Genomic DNA, 24,532 nt, shown 5'->3' with positions numbered 1-24,532 from the left:
TTAAAACAAATGGATTAAAGCAGAAAGCAAGCACAAAAAATGTGTTTCATTTTGACCATATACAGTGCCTTGCAAAAGTATTCACCCCCTTGGCTTTTTATCTACTTTGTTACATTAATCTGAATTATGTGTGATGGATCAGAACACAATAGTCTAAGTTGATGAAGTAAAATTAGAAAAATATATACATAAAACTATTTTTCAGAAATTGAAAACTGATAATTGGCATGTGCATATGTATTCACTCCCTTTGTTATGAGCCAATAAAAAGCTCTGGTGCAACCAATTACCTTCAGAAGTCACATAATAAGTGAAATGATGTCCACCTGTGTGCAATCTAAGTGTCACATGATCTGTCATTACATATACACCTTTTTGAAAGGCCCCAGAGGATAAAACAGTTAAGCAAGAGGCACCACTAACCAAACACTGCCATGAAGACCAAGGAACTCTCCAAAAAAGTAAGGGACAATGTTGTTGAGTCAGGGTTAGGTTATAAAAAAATATCCAAATCTTTGATGATCCCTAGGAGCACCATCAAATCTATCATAACCAAATGGAAAGAACATGGCACAACAGCAAACCTGCCAAGAGACGGCCGCACACCAAAACTCACGGACCGGGCAAGGAGGGCATTAGAGGGGCAGCACATAGACCTAAGGTAACCCTGGAGGAGCTGCAGAGTTCCACAGCAGAGACTGGAGTATCTGTACGTAGAACGACAATAAGCCATACGCTCCATAGAGTTGGGCTTTATGGCAGAGTGGCCAGAAGAAAGCCATTACTTTCAGCAAAAAACAAAATGGCACATTTTCAGTTTGTGAAAAGGCATGTGGGAGACTCCCAAAATGTATGGAGGAAGGTGCTCTGGTCTGATGAGACTAAAATTGAACTTTTTGGCCATCAAAGAAAATGCTTTGTCTGGCACAAACCCAACACATCACATCACCCAAAGAACACCATCCCCACAGTGAAACATGGTGGTGGCAGCATCATGCTGTGGGGATGTTTTTCAGCAGTGAGGACTGGGAAACTGGTCAGAGTTGAGGGAAAAATGGATGGTGCTAAATACAGGGATATTCTTGAGCAAAACCTGTACCACTCTGTGTGATTTGAGGCTAGGACGGAGGTTCACCTTCCAGCAGGACAATGACCCCAAACACACTGCTAAAGCAACACTTGAGTGGTTTAAGGGGAAACATGTAAATGTGTTGGAATGGCCTAGTCAAAGCCCAGACCTCAATCCATTAGAAAATCTGTGGTCAGACTTAAAGATTGCTGTTCACAAGCGCAAACCATCCAACCTGATGGAGCTGGAGCAGTTTTGCAAGAAGGAATGGGCAAAAATCTCAGTGGTAAGATGTGGCAAGCTCATAGAGACTTATCCAATGCGACTTGGAGCTGTGATAGCCACAAAAGGTGGCTCTACAAAGTATTCACTTTAGGGGGTGAATAGTTATGCACATTGACTTTTTCTGTTATTTTGTCCTATTTGTTGTTTGCTTCACAATAATAAAAAAAAAATCTTCAAAGTTGTGGGCATGTTCTGTAAATTAAATGAAGCAATTCCTCAAACAATCCATGTTAATTGCAGGTTGTGAGGCAACAAAACACGAAAAATGCCAAGGGGGGTGAATACTTTTGCAAGGCACTGTACATGGGGCTGTCTTCTTCAATGACCAATTACAGACTAGAGAAGAGAGGCTACTAAGGAAGCAGAATTGCAGCAGCCATTTCTTCCTGAAGTCTATGAGTGTTTGACATTACTCTGATTTAGGAAGGAAAGGGTGCTAATGCTTGCATTTAAAGAGTAATGCAGAACATACAGTACTGTGCAAAAGTTTTAGGCAGGTGTGAAGAATTGCTGTAAAGTAGGAATGCTTTCAAAAACACATATTTTAATTGTTTATTTTTTATCAATTTACAAAACAGAAGAAAAATCTAAATCGAATCAATAATTTGTGCGACTACCCTTTGGCTTCAAACCAGCATTAATTCAATTCACCAAGCTCTTTTGAGGAAGCAAAAAGAAACTGGCAACGTTGAGGATGGTAGACGCAGTGGTCGGACAAGAAAACTTAATGCAGCAAAAGTAAGACACGTCTCATGCTTACTTCCCTTCGACATCGGAAGATGTCCAGCAGTGCCATCAGCACAGAACTGCCGGAAACCAGTGGGACCCTGGTACATCCATCTACTGTCTGCAGAAGTCTGGCCAAAAGTGGTCTTCATGGAAGAATTGTGACCAAAAAGTCATACCTCCGAAATGGAAACAAGGCTAAGTGACTCAACTATGCGTGAAAACAAAGGGAATTGGGGTGCAGAAAAATGGCAACAGGTGCTCTGTACTGATGAGTCAAAATTTGAAATATTTTGCTGCAGCAGGAGGGAGTTTATTTGCAGCAGGGCTGGACAGCAGTAAAATAATGAGTGTCAGCAGGCAACAGTGAAGCATGGTAAAGGCTTCTTGCAAGTTTGGGCCTGCATTTCTGCATCAGGGAAGTGTCTGATCTGAGCCCCAAATTTGCAGTGAAATGACCCCAAACATACAGCCAATGTCATTAAGAACTATGTTCAACTTAAAGAACAAGAAGTTCTGGAAGTGATGGTTGGCCCCCATAGAGCCCTGATCTCAACATTATCAAGTCTGTCTGGGATTACATGAAAAGACAGAAGGATTTTAGGCAGCCTACATCTACAGAAGAACAGTGGGTAGTTCTCCAAGATGTTTGGAACAATAAACCTGCCGAGTTCCTACAAAAACTGTGTGCAAGTGTACCTAGAAGAATCAATGCGGTTTTGAAGGCAAAGGGTGGTCACACAAATCATTGATTTAATTTGGGTTTCTTTTTTGTTCATTCACTTTCCATTTTATTAATTGATAAAAAAAGAAACTATTAACACTTTTATTTCTGAAGGCATTCTTAACTTATAGCATTTTTTTACAACTGCCTATAACTTTTGCACAGTATTGTATATGTGGTATGTGCGATCCTGAGATTATGATTTTTCCCCTGCAAGTTCATTTTTGTAGTTCATATCATTCAAAAAGATCTGGTCTATTTTTTTGAGATGCACTTATATTTCCTTCACTCCAGCTTACCTTCAGTATAGAACAGATGGCTTATAGTGAGATCCTGAAGTGCTGTAACATCTTCCACCATATCCTTAGACTTCCTTAGATCATCAATGTGGATGGACTGCCACAATCCTACAAAGAACACAAATCATTTAACAAATCATCATGATTGTTAATGGACTGAATTATCCATTGAAACCTCACGCGGAATCTGATTGCAATATTTTTGCCTCAAAATTACCATGTTCAATGTATTACCAGGCGATCAGAATTTTTCATTCTTGATTTATTATATGTAAAAAGTTTACAGGTTTATAACAATGTTTTCATTATTTGCATGTAAATCTGTATATCATAAACAAACATTTAATGAAGTGTGCACTCAAGTCACCGATTTTGCAAAGCATTTTGAGTTTCCTTAAGAGAAAGCCCAGCACTAGGTGCTCACTTTCTAACTCTTGTAGTCTGAAAATCCAAAGTGTTATGTGCAAAGCAGAGCTGGTGATGCTGGAGTCCAAGAGATAAAGGAAGCTAGCAGATAATTCAAATTATCTGCATCTAAACTAAAATATCAGTCCTTAAGCCCTGGTTTACACTGGAGCATTTTGACATGCGATTTGACATGTCAAAATCGGCGGCAATTGCCGTCAGTGGCACCGCCCTAATCAGTGTGACGCTGCATTTGCGGCGCTGCACCGATTTCAAAAAGTAGTTTCTGTACTACTTTTTGCCATTTTGGGCTGCAATTTACATTGATATCTGTGCAGAAACCTGCACAGATGTCTCTGAAATTGCGGCCGAAATAGTGACTGACATGTGGGAGTGAAATCGTGAGCGTTCAGCTGACTTTGCACGGCTTTATTCCCGCAGCTCAGTGTGAACCTGGGCCATATCACAAACAAAACCTTTTCTTTTCTGGTCAGTATGTTTAAAATTTTGGGATTCTAGAGCACAGAGTACTAATGGACTAGCTAATGGCTAGGACCAAATACAAACAAATTTAGAAAATACTTTTTTTTATATATATATGAGAATGGTGTTTAATTATCACATTCATTTTATTTTAAGAGGCATGTGTTAATTGAAGTATTCACACAGGTTCAGTTGTAAAGTAGCAACAAAAGTGTTCTCTTTAGATTTAGGCAAGAATCAAGTACTGTAAAAGGAAGCCCCTGTATTGACTGCTATGCCGCTGGTAACTTACCTCCACGGAAGCCCACATAAGATGTGCCTCCTTGCATTCTGGGAAGTTTAGTTATGAAGTAGACAAATACACACATTTCTTTGAGATTCGCCTTTTGTATTTCATTCACAGCAGAGTACCTAAAAACAAAGGTAAAGACTGTAATAAGTATTTAAAAGGTAATATAATGGAGCAAAAATGTCTCATGTAGCCAGTATACTGTGGTCACCTTTGGGGCTATGCTGACTATGGTATACTGGCTAGTACAGGCAACACATTTGCTCCATCTATCCTGGACTGTCAAGGAGTAGAGCCAAGAAATTCACTATTGTACACTACTGGTCATGTTACTTTTTCCTGCTCTGGCATTGCTCCTTAGTCAGCCGAGCCCTTGATATGCCTTTATCTTTTCTACCACAGATTGAGTGCATTTTTTTACATAGCTACATAGTTAGGTTGAAAAAAGACACAAGTTTATCAAGTTCAACCAATAAAAGAGAAAAATTATATAACCCCATATACCCAATCCTATACCCACGGTTGATCCAGAGGAAGGCAAAAAACCCCAGCAAAGCATTATCCAATTTGCTACAGCTGGGGAAAAAAAATCCTTCATGATTCCCCCAAGAGGCAATCGGATTTTCTCTGATCAACTTTACCTATAAATGTCAGTACCCAGTTATATTGTGTACATTTAGGAAAGAAACCAGGCCTTTTTTAAAGCAATCTACTAAGCTGGCCAGAACCACCTCTGGCGGGAGTCTATTCCACATTTTCACAGCTTTTACAGTGAAGAAACCTTTCTGTATTTGGATATTAAATCTCTTTTCATCTAGACATAAAGAGTGCCCCCTCGTCCTCTGTGATGACCTTAAAGTGAATAACTCAACACCAAGTTCACTATATGGACCACGTATGTTTGTGCATTTTGATCATATCGCCCCTTAATCTCCTCTTCTCAAGAGAATAAATTAAGGGAGAGCGCTTCTCCATTGGGGCACTTGAGAAGAGGAGGAGCCAGGAGCGCTGCTAAGGGACCCCAGAAGAGGAGGATCAGGGCCATTCTGTGCAAAACCAACTGCACGGAGGAGGGAAGTATGAAGTTTATTTTTATTTTTTTTTAAACAAACCTTTAGTAACCCTCGAATGTCAAGGACATAACTCATAGGCAAAAATATATTTATATAAAGTTTCTTTGAGATATGAGAAAATAGCTTACTTTGCTGATGCCACAAGATTTGCTCCTTGGGATCCTTCTTCAAAATCAGTTTGTATAATCAGTATTAGATTACGAGATGGACTCTCAAGAAAACTCCTGTATTAGAAATAAAAACAGATTGTTATTCATCCAATACTGCTCTGTTTGGTACCCTATAAACTATTTTAACTCATTATAATCTACATCAAATTCACCATCATGCAATATTAAACTATTACTAAGAAAATGTTTGTGAATACACACATGTTCATCTTGTATCTCAATTTGATTGCCATTTGATATCTGAAAATAAATTCAATTTAGGCTTTACTGTTTTATGTCCCCCTATATAAAAAAGTTTAACAAAAGTACTAAATATTATCATATGGGAACACCGATGTAAAATTATAACTTCATATCTTCTTTCTTTTCTCTTTAAAGAGGAAGTAAACTCCTCTGTTTTTGTTTGTACCTATAATGCTTACCTATAGGTACTGTAAGTATCACCTAAAAGCACAGTTTAGGAGATATTTATTGTATGCGATTACATCATCAGCGCATGCGCTCTGAAGAAACGGCTGCCCGTGCCATTTTTTCAGGGCCTGTGCCTTGACCAGCGGCTCCCGTGCGCAGGAGTGATATTATTGCAGCTCTGGCCAATCACAGGGCCAGAGACCGCGAACCTGGAAGAAACACCGGTGAAGATGTCTGCTATGTCAGTGGTGTGTGGGCACTGCTGCAAGGCTTCGTTCTAAGGTATGTCATAATGAGCTAGTATGCAATGCATACTAGCTCATTATGCCTTTGTCTTGCAGGTTTTTTTTTTCTTTACAACCTCTTTAATCACTTCATATTATTTACCCCTCTTAAAATTCTTATGAATCTTTCCTAATATGATTCACATTTGTATATAAAATGCAATTATATTAATAAAATTTGTCCATATGCATTTGTAAACTTTACTAGTTAAAATTTTGAAAACAATATTACAATTATCCGATTCCAACCTGCCAAATATTTATGGAAAAACTATTAAAGCGGTTGTATACCCGAACAGAATTGATTCATTTATTTTTTTTATAAAAAATCCTGTAAGGCATAATGAGCTAGTATACAGCACATACTAGCTCATTATGAAATTCTTAGAACAAGGCTTCTGCAGCTGATCCCGGTCCACACCGAGGAGTGGACATGTTCCCTCGGCGTTTCTTCCGGGTTCGCGGCTCCGACACTGTGAGTGGCCGGAGCCGAGATTACATCACACCCGCACGTGCACGCGGAGTTTTCTTCCCGGCAAGGTCCGGCAGTGGCTGCATGCAAAGTGAATATCTCTTAAACCGTACTGGTTTAGGACATATTCATTTTACCTACTTATGGGCTTACCTGTAAGCAAGAGAAAAAAAAAGAAAAAGGGTATACAACCGCTTTAATTTCAAACTTTAAAGTGACTAAAAATGACACCCCAAACCACTGACTGAATCTAAGGAACTTTTGAAAATATCACCAAGGTTCATCCAACAGACTGTCAAGACTAGGCCTGATGATCATTTTAGTGTATATTGCACTGTTGAGTCAAAACTTACCGAATCTTTTTCAAGAACGAGAATTCTGTATCAAACTGCTGCAGGGACAAAATTTTGATAGTATCGATGTGATTTTTTAACTCTGTTTCCAGAACCTTTCTGTCAGCAGAAGTCAGAAGGCGGGAAAATGTTGTGATCTAAATAGAAGAATTTTGATTAAAGCAGAATTCCAGCTAAAAATAAGACAAAGGTGAATAGCTCATTAAACTATAATATAAACAAATATTCAGCTTTTCCTCTGCAGTTGTTATTTATTTTTGGCTGCTAGATGTCCTTAGTTTGACGGCCAGCATCATTCATCCCATTTTCTTTGAGGCCAGGATGTTACCATCCAGTGAAAGGTAAAGTAGCACAGAGATGGGCTCATCTCTCTGTCACTCTGCTTTGTCTTCCTATCAGCATGCTTGTCAAAACATGAACCGATGGTGCCTTGTGTTGCCTCTTCCTCTCCTGCCCTGTTGTACAGGGAGAAAAGGCGGAAACCAGGTCAAATTCAGGCATTTACACTGCATGTAATTAAATAATACATTTAATGATGTAGTAAAGTGGTTCTAAAGGCAAAACCTTTTTTGTAACCTTAATGCATTCAGGTAAAAAATGTTCCATTACCTATCCTAGCCCTCCTGCCCCTAAACACTTAGCTGGCATCTCTCACTAATGCAGCACTGTTCCAGCTGCAACACCTATCCTCCACTTCCTGGTCTCACAGGAGAAAACAGGCAACAGTGGGAGCCATAGGCTGTCAGACAAAACTCCTGTGAGGAGGGGGCATAGCTTACCGACACTGTGTCTGCCTATGGACACACACAGCCCGGCTCGGGAGCACGCTTGCACAGATGCCCCCTTAGCACACAGCTTATTGAGGGGGCATCCAGAGGAAGGAGAAGTGGACAGCACTGGCAGGAGACTCCAGCATAGGGGGTAGCATTGCACAGAGCGGGTAAGTATAATGTCTTTTTTATTTTAAAGCAAAATAAAAAAATATCCTTTAGTATCATTTTGAATGGTTAAAGATAAGTTCAACTTTTGGGGCAGAATTTCACTTTTCATGATAAATAGAAGTGTTTTCTAATGTCATTTCTGCTCCAGCCATCCTAATGTGCTCATCTCTCACCTCATCTATAGCACCTTTCAATTTTCATCTGTCTATTTGGATATTTTAAAATGTTTTTTTATTTTATCACTTCATGTAGATCATATCCCAGAATACACTGCCTTGCTGCATCACAGAACAGGGCGTGACAGAGCATGATCACCTGTCTGGACCACACCTCCCTCATTATTATACCCCCTCTTGTTTTATTTCCATCCACTTTCTGTACAACCTGATTGTACAAGCTCCTTTAGATCTATCATCACCTATATAATGTTCGGGTGGGTCCTCCTATTCACAATTAGCGTAGTGGAACCATACGTTTAGCTAGTTTTTCCCTCGACACGCATAGGGCAGAAAAACATTTATTGCAACGGGCTGCCCTACACGTGGCAAAGTAACTCAAAGGACATTTTGGCCAGTTGCAGGTTTCACATTTTTTACTGGGTGTTTTGCTGCGTTTGTCGCTTGTTTTTTTCACATGGCAAAACAATTTTCCCAACCTAGGATCCATCCAGGACGAAATGGAGAGGTTATCAATATAACAATCTGGGGGCTCAGGTAAGGTCTAGTGTAGGACATATACAAAGCTTTTTTCTTTTCTGCAAAAGAGGCACATTAATGGTATATCGGTAACTAGGGAAGCTAGAAATTACAATATATAAAAAAATAAATAAATAAAAGGTGAACATCCCTAAGAACATGAAACCTCCCTAAGCATTACAGCACCCCCAGTCCATTAATATGGAGTGCTACATTTTACCAGCTTTTCAATTGCTTATTTCATTACCCTCCCCTCTCTGTAATGCAGAAGGCAGAACTCACGAAGGGGCACTCAGCTGTTGCCTACCCACACATGCACAGTCACTTTCTTAGAATGCTGAGCTGCAAGAGCGAGTGCATCTGTGGGAAGTGAATTTGCTTGTGAGTTTCCAGGGGCCGCACATTCAGCGCTCAGTACTTTGTGCCATCTGCAGCATAGAGAGGGGAGGGCAATAAAATAAGCTGCTTAAAAAGTAAGTATTCATTTACAATACAGAGCAGTACTGAGGATGCTGGAATGCATGGGGATGTATTTCGCAGAAGTCATTTAATGTGAACTAACAATAAAAATTACAGTGCTGCACTGAAATAATTTCCAGGTTCCTGCTGATAGAGATCTCCCGAAAGTGAGGGCAAATTCCACCTTTGACAGTTGTCAAGAACAGTGCCGGGACAAGTTCATCGGGTGCCCAGGGCAAAGATGGAAAACTGCGACACCTCCGCCGCTGTGAAAGCTACAACGCCTACAGACGATGGGATCTATACTGGGGAAACTTGTCACGCCCCATTCAGTACAATGACACCGTTCTAATCGGAGCAACAGGACACAGCACATCAGGTCACAGGTCACAGTACATCAGGGCACAGCACATCAGGGCACAGGTCACAGCACATCAGGGCACTGCACATCAGGGCACAGCACATCAAGGTACAGAGCCCAGCACATCAGGGTACAGCACACCAGGCTACATCAGGGTACAGCACATCAGGGCACAGCACATCAGGGTACAGAGCCCAGCACATCAGGTCACAGTACATTGGGGCACACGACATTAAGGCACTGCACATCGGGGCACAAGGCACATCGGGGCACATAGGACATTAGGGCACATCCGGGCACATAGCACATCAGGGCACGGGGCACATCAGGGTACAGAGCACATCAGGGCACAACACATCACAGTACAGGGCACAGCACATCAGGGTACAGGGCACATCAGGGCACGGGGCACAAAGCACATCAGGGCACTGAGCACATCAGGGCACATCAGGGTAAGGAGCATATCAGGGCACATGGCACATCAGGGCATATCAGGGCACGGAGCACATCAGGGTACGGGGGCATATGGCACATAATGGCACATGGCACATTATGGGGCACATCAGGGCACATCATGGGGCACATCATGGGGCACGTCAGGGCACATCAGGGAACATTATGGGGCACGTAAGGGCACATCATGGGGCACGTAAGGGCACATCATGGGGCACATTATAGGGCACATCATGGGGCACATAGCACATTAAATGTGGCACATTGTTTACTAGCCTGCATGCAGAGCAGCGCTGGAAGCATCTGTGATAAGTTCTCTCTTTCATGCCACGCTGCTCCCTGGCGGCCCCTCCTCTCTTCTCGTCCATCCCAGATGATGTCACAAGCAAATAGGGAAGGACGAGAAGAGAGGAGGGGCCGCCGGGGAGCAGCGTGACATGAGAGAGAGAGAACTTATTACAGATGCTTCCTGCGCTGTTCTGCATGCATCTCGATCTACCCGTCAGACGCCAGCTGTCGGCGATTGATGGGTAGATCCTCCAATGCGGGATAGAAACCCTGATAGGGAAGTGAGAGACGGGGCTGGTCTCAGGCTTGTGCCGGGTGCAGGAGCGCACTCGGCACATGTTAAAAATTATCAATTTTCGCGCGGCCGGTGTTGTAAACTCTGCATAGGTAGCAGGAATTTTTACAACACCGGTTCACTGGCGCTTCTAGTGCGCCCCTCTTACTCCATTAAATGGTCCCGCCCAAGGGCATCCGCCCCTTCCGCCCCCCCTTGTACCGGCCCTGGTCAAGATTGAGGTGTTCATTCTGGGAATATTCCATTCTATTCCCCACCTGACAGCAATATAAACCTGACAAAGTCAAACTGAACCCAGAACAATAACTCTGATCTACAGAAAACAATCATTTCTATAGTTTGTAATGGCAAAGCTGTTTGGTGCTCTAAACTACTAATTGGCTTTGTATCTGTCTCTGAAGCTAAGAATGTTGCTAGTATGCACAACAGCTGATATTCTAATACAGAAAGCTCTGAATCATTTCAACCCTTTTCACACTGGGGTGGATTTCAGGCGCTTTAGCGCTAGAAATAGCCTCTGCTAAGCGCCTGAAAACCGCCTCCCATTCATTCCAGTGTGCCTTATCACACTGGTGCGGTGCACTTGTGGGAAGGGAAAAAAGGTCCTGCAAGCAGCATCTTTGGGGCGGTTTAGGAGTGCTGTATACAGCCATTGGAATGAATGGGCAGCGCTTTCAAAGCACCTTAAAATCGCTTTAATAGGGCCGCAAAACTGGTATTTTTAACTCCTTGTTTGGGGTTAAATTCGCCCCGCTAGCGACCGAAAAGTGATGCTAAAACGAGCGGTAAAGCAATACTAAAACAATGCTTTAGCGCTAACGTGGCCCCAGTGTGAAAGGAGTCTTCTACTCTCATACCTTCCAGACATATAGCTATTGATGGTAGTGATAGGGTAACAACAAAGCATGGCTCTCAGTGACCTCTGATGTTTAAGACTGAAATGAACTTTCAGTTAAAATTTACTGAGCCTATTCCAAAAAATTCTTAGGCCTCATGCACGCAGGACGTTTATTTAACTATCCCAGAAGGCAGCAGCATTTTTGAGGAAAAAATGCCTGGAGCTTGTAAAAGCGTCTTAAATTTTTACAAGCTTTTACAGGCGTCAAGCTTTTGGGCGTTAATTCATTTAATTGGCCAGAATAAATCATTTATTCTGGTGATTGAAATGAATTAATGCTCAAGCATTAGTAGCTTCAAACATTTTTTCTGCCCAAACTCTGCTGCTCCTGAACACACTGGTAGTGTTTTTTTTTTCCTCCCTCTAACAGCCTCTAAAAGCTCCCGTCACTAAACGCTGCTAAAAGCCTGTGTGTGCATGGACACGTAGGCTAACATGGAGGGGTGTTTAGAGGCAGGGAAAAAAAAACCGTCAGACGCCCCTAGGAGCAGCTGTAAAAACGTCTAGTGTGCATGAGGCCTTAAAGTCTTAAAATCAGTTTTCTTTATAAAGCAGTCACGACCTGAGTAAAATGCCATCATGCTGTAGAGAAAGACTGTGTGTGGAAGCAGTGGTCCCTCTGCAGATGTATGATGCAAACCTGCTCCTTGGTGGTTGGAGAGCTTTAGCTCTGACTCGGCAGAGAGCATATCTGACCTCTGCAGAGAGACCACTGCTTCCACACAGAAAGAAAGCGTCTCCTGCAGCATGTTGACCAGGAATAGGTTTTTTTACTCAGGCTGTGCACTGTAAGATTTTGAAAACCTTTCATTTTGATACAACACCAATAAATTTAACAGATTTAAAATGAAACTGTAATTGGGTTTTAGGGCCAGTTCACACCATAGAAACGCAGTCCGGATGCGTTCCGGATGCTTTTCTGCATGCACGTTTTTGATGCGTTTTGGGTGCGTTCCAGTGCATTTCCCCCCTCACCTTAACCTCGGAGCTAAAGGAAAGGTGTGTTCCAGTGAGTTTTTGGTGCGTTCCGGTGCATTTTACTGTGTTCCACTACTGTCCAGTACAGAAAAAATGCAGCATGTTCTACTTTTTTTTCTGGAACTGGAACGCACTGGAACTGCAGGCACTGGCACTGGTGTGAACTATGTAATTGAAAACCATATAACCTACTATCCATGCATTTTTGATACAGAAAAAAAATGCACTGGACCACCCTTAGCTGAACTACAGGAGACCAGTTTTATTTTCCAAGCAACAAACAAAAATGTAACCCTGTCTACATCACAAATCAGATACAAACAAAACCATCAGCAGTGCAACAAAAAAATGGAGCAAATGATAATTGATGAGTCATAAGTATCTGAATATAGTCCCAAGTCTTTGGTAAGAACTAAAGCAAAGTCTTCTGCAGCTGTTCCATAATGACCATTGAGGCTGGGTTCACACTGGTGCGACACGACACTTGTCCTACTTTGGATCCGACATTGCCCTGCAACTTGAAGCCGACATACGTCCGACTTTCAATGAACAGGGATCCGACTTGGATCCCCGCCAATACCAGGCACTGTGTTTGGTATGAATCTTGAGGGGGAACTCCATGCCAAATTTTAAATGAAAAACAGGCATGGGTTCCCCCTTATCCGAGCACGCAGCCTGGCTGGTCAGGAAAGTGAGTCCCCCCCCGATCCGTACCAGGCTGCATGCCCTCAACATGGGGGGGTGGGCGCTTTGGGGCAGGGGGACGCCCTCCCCACTCCAAAGCACCATATCCCCATGTTGATGAGGAAAGGGCCTCTTCCCGACAACCCTGGCCGATGGTTGTCGGGGTCTGCGGGCGGGGGGCTTATCGGAATCCGGGAGCCCCCTTTAATAAGGGGGCCCCCAGATCCTGGCCCCCCACCTTATGTGAATGAGTATGGGGTACATCGTACCACTACCCATTCACCTGGTGGAAAAAAGTGTCAATAAAAAAAAACACACTAGACAGGTTGTTAAAGTAATTTATTAGGCAGCTCCGGGGGTCTCTTCCAACTTCTCTGCTCTCTCCAGCCTCTTCTCCCGCTCTCCGCTATCTTCTGCCGGGCTTCTCCGCTATCTTGTGCTCTTTTGCTAGCAGTGGCCCTGCCTTCTCCGTCGTCTTCTTCCCGCTTCTCTTCTTCCGATGTTGACACAACGCTCTCTCCCGTTGTAATGCCGTGTGCACGTTGCGCAACGTCTTATATAGGCATGGGGCGTGGTCACCGGGTGATGTCATCCAGTGATCCCGCCCCTTATGATGTCACCGCCCCATCATGCCCCGGGTGGTGATGTCATAAGGGGTGGGGTCACAGGTGACATCACCCGGTGACCACGCCCCATGCCTATATAAGTCATTGCGCACCGCACACATGGCATTACAGTGGGAGAGAGCGTTGTGTCAACGTCAGAAGACAAGAGGGAAGAAGACGACGGAGAAGACCGGGCCACCGCTAACAAAAGAGCAGAAGACAGTGGAGAAGCCCGGCAGAAGATACCGGAGAGTGGGAGAAGAGGCCGGAGAGAGCGGAGAAGTCGGAAAAGGCCCCCGAAGTCGCAATAGGGACCCCTGGAGCTGCCTAATAAATTACTTTTAAAACCTGTCTAGTGTGTTGTTTTTAATTGACACTTTTTTCCCCCAGGTGAATGGGTAGGGGTACGATGTACCCCTTACTCATTCACATAGGGTGTGGGGCCGGGAACTGGGGGCCCCCTTATTAAAGGGGGCTCCCGGATTCCGATAAGCCTCCCGCCCGCAGACCCCTGACAACCAACGGCCAGGGTTGTCGGGAAGAGGCCCTAGTCCGCATCAACATGGGGACAAGGTGCTTTGGGGTGGGAGGGCCGCAGGGCGCCCCCCCGCCCCAAAGCGCCCACCCCCCCCATGTTGAGGGCATGCGGCCTGTTACGGTTCAGGTGGGGGGGCACTCACTCGTCCCCACCCCTTTTCCTGACTGGCCAGGCTGCATGCTCGGATAAGGGTCTAGTATAGATTTTGGGGGGACCCCCACGCCATTTTTTCGGCATAGGGGGTTCCCTTTAAAATCCATACCAGACCCAAGGGCCTCGTATGCTCTTGGAGGGGGAACCCATGCCAGTTTTTTATTTAAATTTGGCGTGGAGTTCCCCCTCAAGAGCATCAAAGCACAAGTCGCATGCCAAAGTTGGACCATGCAAGATGGCGATCCGACTTTAATGATAGTCAATGGGCTGAAGTGGGATCAAAGTCGGACCAAAGTAGTACAGGGAGCATTTTCAAAGACGGACCGACTTGTGTGGGACCAGTTAAGACGGCTCCCATAGGGAAACATTGATTTTCACACGTAATGCGACATGAGCTCCCAATGTCAGAGTGTTTGTCGTACCAGTGTGAACACGGCCTGAATGTAGTATTATATAAATTTGAAACAAACATCCAATAAAGTGTATCAAGTATAACAATGCAAGTTAGAGTTGATACACTTTATTGGATGTTTGTTTCAAATTTATATAATACTACATTCATCTCTTATACTTGATACACTTTATTGGATGTTTGTTTCAAATTTATATAATACTACATTCATCCTGATTCTTATAATTAATAACAAATGCCTAGAAGAATCTATAAATTACAATACCTTTCAAAAAACGTTATGGATCAGCTAAAGAGTGTCCCTATGCTTTGATTTAGTTCAGTGAATGTGAGCAAGCCGCCTCTGTTGCCTACTCCTTCATAGCCATATTTTTGTAAGTGTATTATACTTGCTTTGAATGTCATATGAATATAATAAAATCATGTACAATCTGGTAAAAAGTAATATAAATTTCATTATGCATTTTCTTTTGCTTTTTGATGTATGTAGGATTGCTTCCACTTCCTTATCGAATGATGAAGACTTTATATAAGTTGAAACGCGGTGGTTGACTTGGTGGATATACAATTTATTTTAATAAATTTTACATAACCCTGCAGTATATGTATATTGTAGGAATAGTATAGGATCAGAACGTGAAGTGTCTAGACCAGCCAATTTTAACCCTTTCATGACTAAGCCTATTTTTGAAATTTGGTGCTTACAAGTTAAAATCCATATTTTTTGCTAGAAAATTACTTAGAGCCCCCAAACATTATATATATTTTTTTAGCAGAGAATCTAGAGAATAAAATGGCAATTGTTGCAATATTTTTTATCACACGGTATTTGTGCAGCGGTGTTTTAAACGCAAGTTTTTGGAAAAGGGACAATTTCTTGAATTTTAAAAAATCCAAACAGTAAAGTTACCCCAATTTTTTTGTATAATGTGAAACATGATGTTACGCCGAGTAAATAGATACCAAACATGTCACCCTTTATAATTGCACGCACTCGTGGAATGGCGACAAACTACGGTACCTATGAATTTCCATAGGTGATGTTTAAAATTTTTTTACGGTTACCAGGTTAGAGTTACAGAGGAGGTCTAGGGCTAGAATTATTGCTCTTGCTCTGATGATCGCGGCGATACCGCACATGTGTGATTTGAACACCGTTTACATATGCGGGCGCGACTTCCGTATGCGTTTTCTTTGCTGCGCGAGCTCGCGGGGACAGGGGCACTTTAAAAAAATTTTTTTTTTTTTTTTTTTTAATTTATTTTATTTTTTCTTTTTACTTTATAAATTGTGTTTTAAAAATTTTTTTTTTTTTTTTTTTTTACTTTTATTGCTGTCACAAGGAATGTAAACATCCCTTGTGACAGTAATAGGTGGTGACAGGTACTCTTTATGGAGGGATCGGGGTCTAAAAGACCCCCCATCCCTCCTTTACACTTCAAAGTATTCAGATCGTCGAAAACGGCGATTCTGAATACTGTGTACTTTTTTAAATTCGGCGCCATTGGCAGCCGAGTAAACGGGAAGTGACGTCATGACGTCGCTTCCGCGTTTGCAACAAGAAGGCTGGAACGAAGCCGCTCACAGCTTCGTTCCAGCCCGCCCCCAGCCGCCGAAAGTACCCGATTGGACACCGGGCCTCCCGATCGCACGGGAGGCCCGGGTAACAGCGGCGGGAGGGGGGATGTCCCCTCCCGCTCCTCCAGTATAAAAACTGAGCGGCTTTTAGCCGCATCGGTTGTTATACATGGGTAGCCGATCGCCCGCTGTAAACAACGGTACCGGGATGATGCCTGCAGCTGCGGGCATCATCCCGGTATAACCCCGGAAAGCCGAGTACGCATATGTGCGTACGGTCGGCGGGAAGGGGTTAAACCTGTTGTTCAATAAAAGTTTTTCTATTTTTTCTACACCAATTTGTAAATTGTTTTTTCTATTGCTACAACTAAGTCCTATGGGAGATATCTTTTGTCTACTGTCTCTGGGGGTTGCCACCACATTCCTGGGGGGAGGGGGGGTGCTAAAGTTGTATTTACAAAAATGCAATAAACATCTCATGGTCTAGATGTACTTGCATTGCCATACATTTGCATGCATTTAGCTACAGTAAACAAGGCTAAAAAGAGTCCCCGAACACACAAATCTCTTAAATATGTAAACACATATAGAATGAAAGCACACAGAACCTGCTGCATGTCCAATGTGAATTCAGCAATAGAAAAGCATTACATGCTTCTAGATTCATTTAGAAATGAGCTCAAATGAAATAATGTATTTTGGCATCTGTGTGCATGAGGCCTGTTGGTAGGCGACATGGTTTAATATCATATTTCTTGTATTTCATTCCCTGGTTGATACAGGCAGATGGCCCCAAGTTGAAATGTAACCAGTTACACATCATAGCTTTGTAGCATATCAGAATCTGCATCTGAAAGCTAGCAAGGTTGTAACAAGGGCTTGGCTCTGGGCTGACGGTATGATAATACACTGCAAGCAATCTTCAAAGAGAGCCATGGCTGCCAGGATGATTGATGACGGTGGGTGACAAACATCAAAGGATCAACAGGCACGTAGAGATGATACATGAACAATGCTGCCCCTAGAGGCCAATACAGCAGGACGGACAGTAATATAATATGTTAAAAGGACTACCTCTTGCAATGTCTCATTGGACAGTAGGCTAGTGGGGGGTGGTTACGAATGGGTCTGAATGAAGGTGTAAAAAGGGCACACAGGAGGGAATTCATCCCTTTTTTTTTGCTGGTGGCTCTTTGCCTTCTGAGCCCAGCTGACCAAAGTCTCGAGGAAAGCATTGTGATAAGTATCTTTGATATTCTTGTATTATATGTTCTGGTGTTATATGCTTTGTAATATCTTTTAGTATTTTTATGTTAGCGTTTTCCTATTTTCTTGGGAAATAAATAAGACTTTGTTTTATTAAGCAGTGTGCTTGTTTTCATAGCTAACCTTGTATTATAGTGATATCAACAGTAACATGTGATCAGAGTTTTAATAGACTAGCTAACTATAGGAATAGACAAGGTAATACATATGTGCAATAAATAGAGGGAATCAGTAACCACTTTCGAATAATATTTATTGTACCAATTACTTCGAAACCCTAAATAGTAAAGCAAGGATAAGGATAAAATGCCCTAAAGTCTACACTTTTAAAGACAAGTTACAAGTGGCAGTGCTGATGTTTCTTTCCAGATGGGTTAATTTAACATTGGGAGTTTGTGGGAGCCATGTTATTTCTGCTCCCACCATCAGCATCACTATAAACAGCTATGACATGTCAAGGAGAATACATGGGCATGTGCAGTGCCTATCTTTTTTTGAATTTGTACGATTGTTAGTAAAAATAGGATTTTTGACTAACCTGTACAATTCTTTTCTTAAAGTACATTACAGGACACAGTATCTTAGTCTACAGCTGGCCATAGACGGTTAGTTTTTTTTCTAACAATCAACCTCTGTCAAAACAGGGATGGGTATGCACTAATCAAAATTAGACTGCTCTCTGCTGAACCAACCGAATTTTGATCAATCTATGGCCAGCTTGGGACCATGGGATATGCAGCTACCTTCAGCTGGATGGACACTGGCAAACAAAGACAGTTCTGACATGTCCCCCCTACTTCCAGCAAGCCTGAGTTTTGTAGCAAGCAATAAGTAGTAGAGGGACCCAGTTTACTCTAATGTACTCCAAGAAAAGGATTTTAAAGGTAAGTAAAAAAAAATGGATTTTTGACTAATTTGTAAAATCATTTTCTTGGGGTACATTACAAGACACAAGATCTTAGTCCTCGATGCTTGGGTCAAGCAGTTACCTTCAGGGGATTGGACAGTGGCAAGTAAAGCTGTAAGGCTAGTCCCAGAATAACAGAAAACAGGGAAGTTGCACCGCTCCTGGTAATCCATACAGATGCCTGATATCTATGTAGGGAACCAAATGCTGCTGCTGTAAAAAGCTGGGTGCCTTCTGAGGTCCGCAACCAATGAACAAATGCAGGGAAAAGGAAGGTGGCGGCATATCCAGCATAAAAACATCAAACTCTGATTGTCATTGGAATGACTAAGTGCAGGTGTGTGAAACGTGTTTGCTGAAATTTTTCTTGAACTGCAAGTGCATGTCATGTCCTCATTTTTATGCTGAATGTGCCGCCACCTCTCTTTTCCTTGCATTGTCCCAGAAAAACCCCTGCATCTTCCAGCATCCTCAGTGAGTAGAAAAAATGAAGGAGTGGATCATAATAGTAGAAGGGAAGGGGGAACCTGTATCTTGTAATGTACTCCTGTAATGGTGGAATGAGAGACAGGATGTCCCCTACGAGCACTATCAGAAATGGCAAAGAGAATCTGAATTCTAAAAATAGTATGTTTATGTCATACTTACCTGTAAAATCCTTTTCTTTGAGTACATCATGGGACACAGAGTCAGGCTAATATTCATTACCTGTTGGGTTATACTTTATCATCAGGTGAACAGACACTGGTAGACCAAAGGTCTTCAGACAGGAAGTGATCCCCTACATAACCCCTCCCATACAGGAAGAACTTCAGTTTTGTACCAAGCACTGAATCCTCAAAAAGAGAGGGGAGGGATCTCTGTGTCCCATGATGTACTCAAAGAAAAGGATTTTCCGGGTAATTATGACGTAAAAATCCTATTTTCTTTTTCATACATCATGGGACACAGAGTCAGGCTAATATTCATTACCTGCTGGGACGTCCCAGAGCAATAGCCTTGAGGGGAGGGAGACACCCTGCCAAACAATAGCCATTAGAATTTATATGGCAGCCAGCAGTATGCCAAATCCTCAGCTGCTCGAACATCCACTTGATAAAATTTTGTGAACATGTGCACTGAAGACCAGGTGGCAGCCTTACAAATCTGAGCCAGAGATACCTGAAGGCGAAAAGCCCAGGAGGTTCCTACACCCCTGGTAGAATGAGCTCTCACCCTAAAGGGAGGAGCTTTATGTTTCAGACCGTAGGCCTGAATGACCAGTTGAAGGACCCAATTGGCAATGGAAGCTTTGGAAGCTGCCTGCCCCTTCTTGGGTCCTTTTGGTAAAACAAAAAAAATAAAAAAAAAATAAAAAAAGAGTCTGATCCTCGGATCGCCGCAGATCTAGAGGAATAAACCTTGACTGCCCGGACAACGTCCAAAGAATGCAGTCATCTCTCTTCTGCCGAAGGAGGCTGAGAGAAAAAAGAAGGCAAAATAATGTCCTGATTTAAATGAAAGGCCGACACCACCTTTGGCAAAAAGGAACAAAAAAGGAACAGGTTGTAACACGCCAACTCCGACACCCTTCTAGCTGAGGTGATAGACATCAGGAAGGCTAGCTTGCGTGACAGCAAGTCTAATGGAATTTCCTTAATAGGTTCAAATGGTTGTTTCTGTAACACAGACAGCACCAAGTTCAGGTCCCAAGGACACATAGGTGACCTAATGGGGGGAAGCAAGCAAGTTGCCCCTTGCATAAAGGTTCGGATCAGTGAATGGGAGGCTAAAGGCCTTTGGAAGAATACTGATAGGGCCGAAACTTGACCTCTGATTGTACTCAAAGCCAATTTGATTTCCACAGCTGACTATAGAAAAGAGAGACTTATTTCTGAGGATGCCATTTTCTGGCTTCACATAAAGCAATATAAGTCTTCCAGACTTTATGATAAATTTTCTTAGTGACAGCTTTTCTAGCATTCACTAGAGTAGACACCACTGGTCCCAAGATGCCACGGTCCTTGAACACCCTGGCTTCAATAGCCATGCTGTCAAATGTAGAGACTGTAAATTGGGGTGGAATATAGGACCTTGAGACAGTAGATCTGGGGGGCCATGGAAGCGTTCATGGCCCCTCTATTGTCAGTCTCACAATCTCCGGGAACCAGGGCCTTCTGGGCCAGGCTGGTGACTCCAGAATGACTGGAATCCCCTCTCTCCGAATCCTGTGGAAGGAGAGGGATCAGAGGGAAAGCATAAATCAGGGAGTACTGGCTCCATGGAACTATCAGAGCATCTGCTCCAATTGCCAGAGGATCTCTTGTTCGGGACACAAACTGCTGTAGCTTGTTGTTGAACCTGGATGCCAGTAGGTTGACCTGGCCATCCCCAACGTTGGCAAATTTCCTGGAACACATCTGGGTGTAGGGACCATTCCCCCAGGCAGATCTGCTGCCGGCTGAGATAATCTGCCTTCCAGATCTCTATTCCCGGGATATGGACTGCCAATATAATTGGCACATGTCGATCTCTGCCCAGGCTAGTATGTAGTTTACCTCCTTCAGAGCTGAACAATTCCTGGTACCGCCTTGGTGGTTTATATAGGCCACTGCCGTGGCATTGTCGGACTGAACCCTGATGGGGCAGTCCTGAAGCTCCACCATCCAGGACTGCAGGGCCAGATGTACTGCCCGTAATTCTAGGACATTGTTGGGCAGGGTCTGCTCTGTCCCTGACCAAATGCCCCTGAGCTGCGAGCCCGTCTAGGGTCGCTCCCCAGCCTGAGAGACTGGCATCTGTAGTCAGTACTCTCCAAGTTACCGGGAGAATAGATTTTCCCTTTTGCAGATTCTGATCCTGCAATCACCGGTTTAGGCTTAAGCATGCCTGAGGAGATAAGCACATTGGAAAATCCAGGGCTTTTCTTCCTCTGTTCGAAGCCAACAAGATGTCCTGTTGTAAAGGCCTGGAATGGAACTGGGCATAGGGCACTGCTTCAAAGGAGGATACCATCCTCCCTAGAAGGCTCATACAGAGCCGAATGGAGGGTTGTCTGGTGCCCCTTATCCGACGCACCTGATCTTTCAGGGCACAGATCCTTACGGGTTGCAAGAATACTCTTGCTTGGATCATGTTTAGAATCGGACCTAAGTATCTTAGACTTTGAGCTGGTTTCAAGGTTGACTTTTCGGTATTTATAATCCAGCCTAAGCTTTTCAAATACCGCACTGTGTATATTATGCTCTGTTCTAGAGCCTGTACTGAGTGATCTCTGAGCAGGTCGTCCAGATACCCGAGCACCAGGATCCCTTGGGCCCTTAAGCGACCAAGTACTGATGCGAGGACCTTTGTGAACACCTGGGGAGCTGTAGCAAGCCCGAAGTGTAGAGCCACAAACTGAAAATGACATTCCTCTACTGTAAAACGTAGGAACCTATGATGAGGCTGAAAGATAGGTACGTGTAGGTACGTGTCCTTATTATCGATGGAGGCTAAGAAGTCTCCCCTCTGGAGCGAGGTTACTAATGAGCGGACAGACTCCATCTGAAAGGACTGTATCAACAGATACTTGTTCAGGGATCTTAGGAACCTCTGAGGGGGTACCCCTTGTAACTCCAGCTTGTAACCGCAACATATAATTGAGGTGACCCACTCATCCTGAATTGTTGTTTTCCAAATGTCCGCAAAGTGCAGCAGCCTTCCCCTCACCCGATGGAGTGGGGATGTCCCCTCAAAAGGAGGGCTTGGTGCTGGGTTTAGAAGAATTTTGGACCCAAGGCCTTTTCTGGCCCTGGCCTTGCGGCTTGCCCGTGGCCCTAGCGCCCTGTTGGTGGTGGAACCGCCCTGACATTGAGACATTTGAGGAAGCAGTCCCTGGGTTTTTAAACGAGGGACATTTGGTGCTTTTCTTCCAGAACTCTTCCCTCTGGAAATCCTTTGGATATATTTGTCCAAATGATCACCAAATAAACGCTCCCCATAAAACGGGAAAACAGCCAATAACTTTTTACAAGGAAGCTCTGATGATCAGTTCTTAAGCCATAAAAGTCTGCGCATATGTACAGACAAGAGAGCCAGACGAGAAACCTGCTGTACTGAATCCTTTAAAGCATCAACAGCAAAACACAGCGCTTGAGGAATAGCTGTCTTACTGTCCTGTCAGGATGTTCCCGAACAGCATACACCGCCTGTTCCAACAGGAGATATAGCGGGAAAGTCTGTGCAACCTGAAAAGGTCTCAGAGATCCCAAAGAGGACCAGGGGGGCTCTGCAAGAGGCAACTTAAAGGCAGAACGAACCGTTTCGGTCAGAGTCAGGATCAAAAACCACTGCAACTGAGAGGCAGACATCGAGTGGATATCTTCTTGTCCAGATTGCTCTGAAGCAAACTCATCTGCTGGGCACTACACCTAATCTTGAGCTTTAAGCTCTTCCCCATCCTCAACCCATTCCTGCTCCAGACGAGGAGACTCCAGGGAGGGGGATCTGTCACGCTTCCTGCTACCCTGCGGGATGGAGGCAATCATGCCGGTAATCCTGTGCTCAAACATGGCTAGGACTGAGGACAGTTCATCCTTAGTGATAAAGGGTGAAGCAGCAGCATTGACTGTAGGCACAATACCAGATAGGCACATCGGCTAAGATTGCCCGGGAGCCTCTGGTCTTTCAGGGGATACAACACTAGGGTACGACTAGGATAATTAGGAACTACTGATGACGGAGGTGTGCCCTTCCCTGTGGTGTTAGTCCCACTCCTCTTTTTGGAAGACATTCAATATTTGCAAACAAAGAGTACTTGGGTGTAATTAAAACACCTCAGAAGGGAGACCCTTTAATAGGGCTCACCAAGCTCCTATGCAACAATCCTGCTAAGCACCTTTAGCCTGCCAAGCAACACCTGGTGACTCACGTGACCCAGGTAAGGAAAAATTAACCACTGCAAGTGTTTGTTCAGAGCCTGCTCTGTGTCCCACAGCTGCCTTCTCGAAGCACCACATGCTTGGCCTGCACAGCTTAAATAAACCAGTTGTTCGCCGGAGCGTTCTATGCGTGTGTGCGCACGCATGTGCGTGGTTCCGGCGAGGGGGCGGGACTGTATTTGCGTATGACGCGAATCTTCGTGCGGCCAGATAAAGGCTACAGCGCATGTACGGGCGAAGCCGCATGCGCCATGGTCGCCAAACTGCCGAGCCCAGCGGCGCTCTTGCAAACGCACGTGCGCCATGGCGAACCAAGGCGAAATGGCGTGGTGCGCCATCATACAGGTAAAAAATAGCCAGACAAGCAAGAAAAAAGGTACACCTTGCAAACACCCACAGCTAGCCCAGAACTCCCCCATATGGTCACTGCACACAGATGTCCAGCCTTTAGCTAGCTTGACTGATTGTTACAATCACTGGGACACCCCACAATAATAAAATAAAGGGGTTTCACTTACCCTTCCAGGCGCAGGGCCACTCAGAAACTAAGGGCCCAATCTTCACCCTTCACGGCGGGTTCCTGTCACTAGGACCTTCAAGGACTGGGCACCCTTTCATGTTTAGGGTCCACTCCCTTGGACCTGTACAGCACCCTGCAGGAAATGCCTAAGCGCTGTAGTGTCCAGGATTTCCACTCCACAGGGTCCAGTGCCCAGAGGCCATATTATAGGCAAAACCTCGCAGTATCTTGAGTCTTCTTTGCAGGGCTCGGGTACCATTTATCTAAGCATAAAAGCCAGTGTCAAATGGATCCAGTCAATCCCTTGATTAATTTTTGGAACCGTTTGTGGGAAGAGAGACCTGGAGCTCAGAGAGCTCAAACAAACCGTGCCATCCACCTTGTAGACACTGGTAAAAAACTGAAGTGCTTCCTGTATGGGAGGGGTTATATAGGGGATCACTTCCTGTTTGAAGACCTTTGGTCTACCAGTGTCCATTCACCTGATGAAGTATAACCAAGCAGGTAATGAATATTAGCCTGACTCTGTGTCCCATTATGTATGAAAAAGAAAAAGG

General features: G+C 43.9%; 1 protein-coding gene across 5 annotated transcripts in view; it reads right to left on the bottom strand.

Annotated features, from left to right (window-relative positions):
- The window catches only part of RNF213 (ring finger protein 213), a 631,031-nt gene that overhangs the window by 228,076 nt on the left and 378,423 nt on the right, over window positions 1-24,532 (bottom strand). For all 5 annotated transcript variants that reach the window (XM_073621071.1, XM_073621073.1, XM_073621072.1 and 2 more), the window contains 4 exons: window positions 7,044-7,180; window positions 5,482-5,577; window positions 4,284-4,402; window positions 3,104-3,211 (listed from right to left, as the gene is read on the bottom strand). In XM_073621071.1, the coding sequence (XP_073477172.1) occupies window positions 3,104-3,211; window positions 4,284-4,402; window positions 5,482-5,577; window positions 7,044-7,180 (460 nt within the window). The remainder of the gene's footprint in view (window positions 1-3,103; window positions 3,212-4,283; window positions 4,403-5,481; window positions 5,578-7,043; window positions 7,181-24,532) is intronic.

Source organism: Aquarana catesbeiana, linkage group LG03 (genome assembly GCF_042186555.1).
Source record: "Aquarana catesbeiana isolate 2022-GZ linkage group LG03, ASM4218655v1, whole genome shotgun sequence".
NCBI classification, from domain to species: domain Eukaryota; kingdom Metazoa; phylum Chordata; class Amphibia; order Anura; family Ranidae; genus Aquarana; species Aquarana catesbeiana.
Note: the sequence above shows the minus strand (reverse complement) of the source record. Positions and strands in the feature narration are given on the sequence as shown.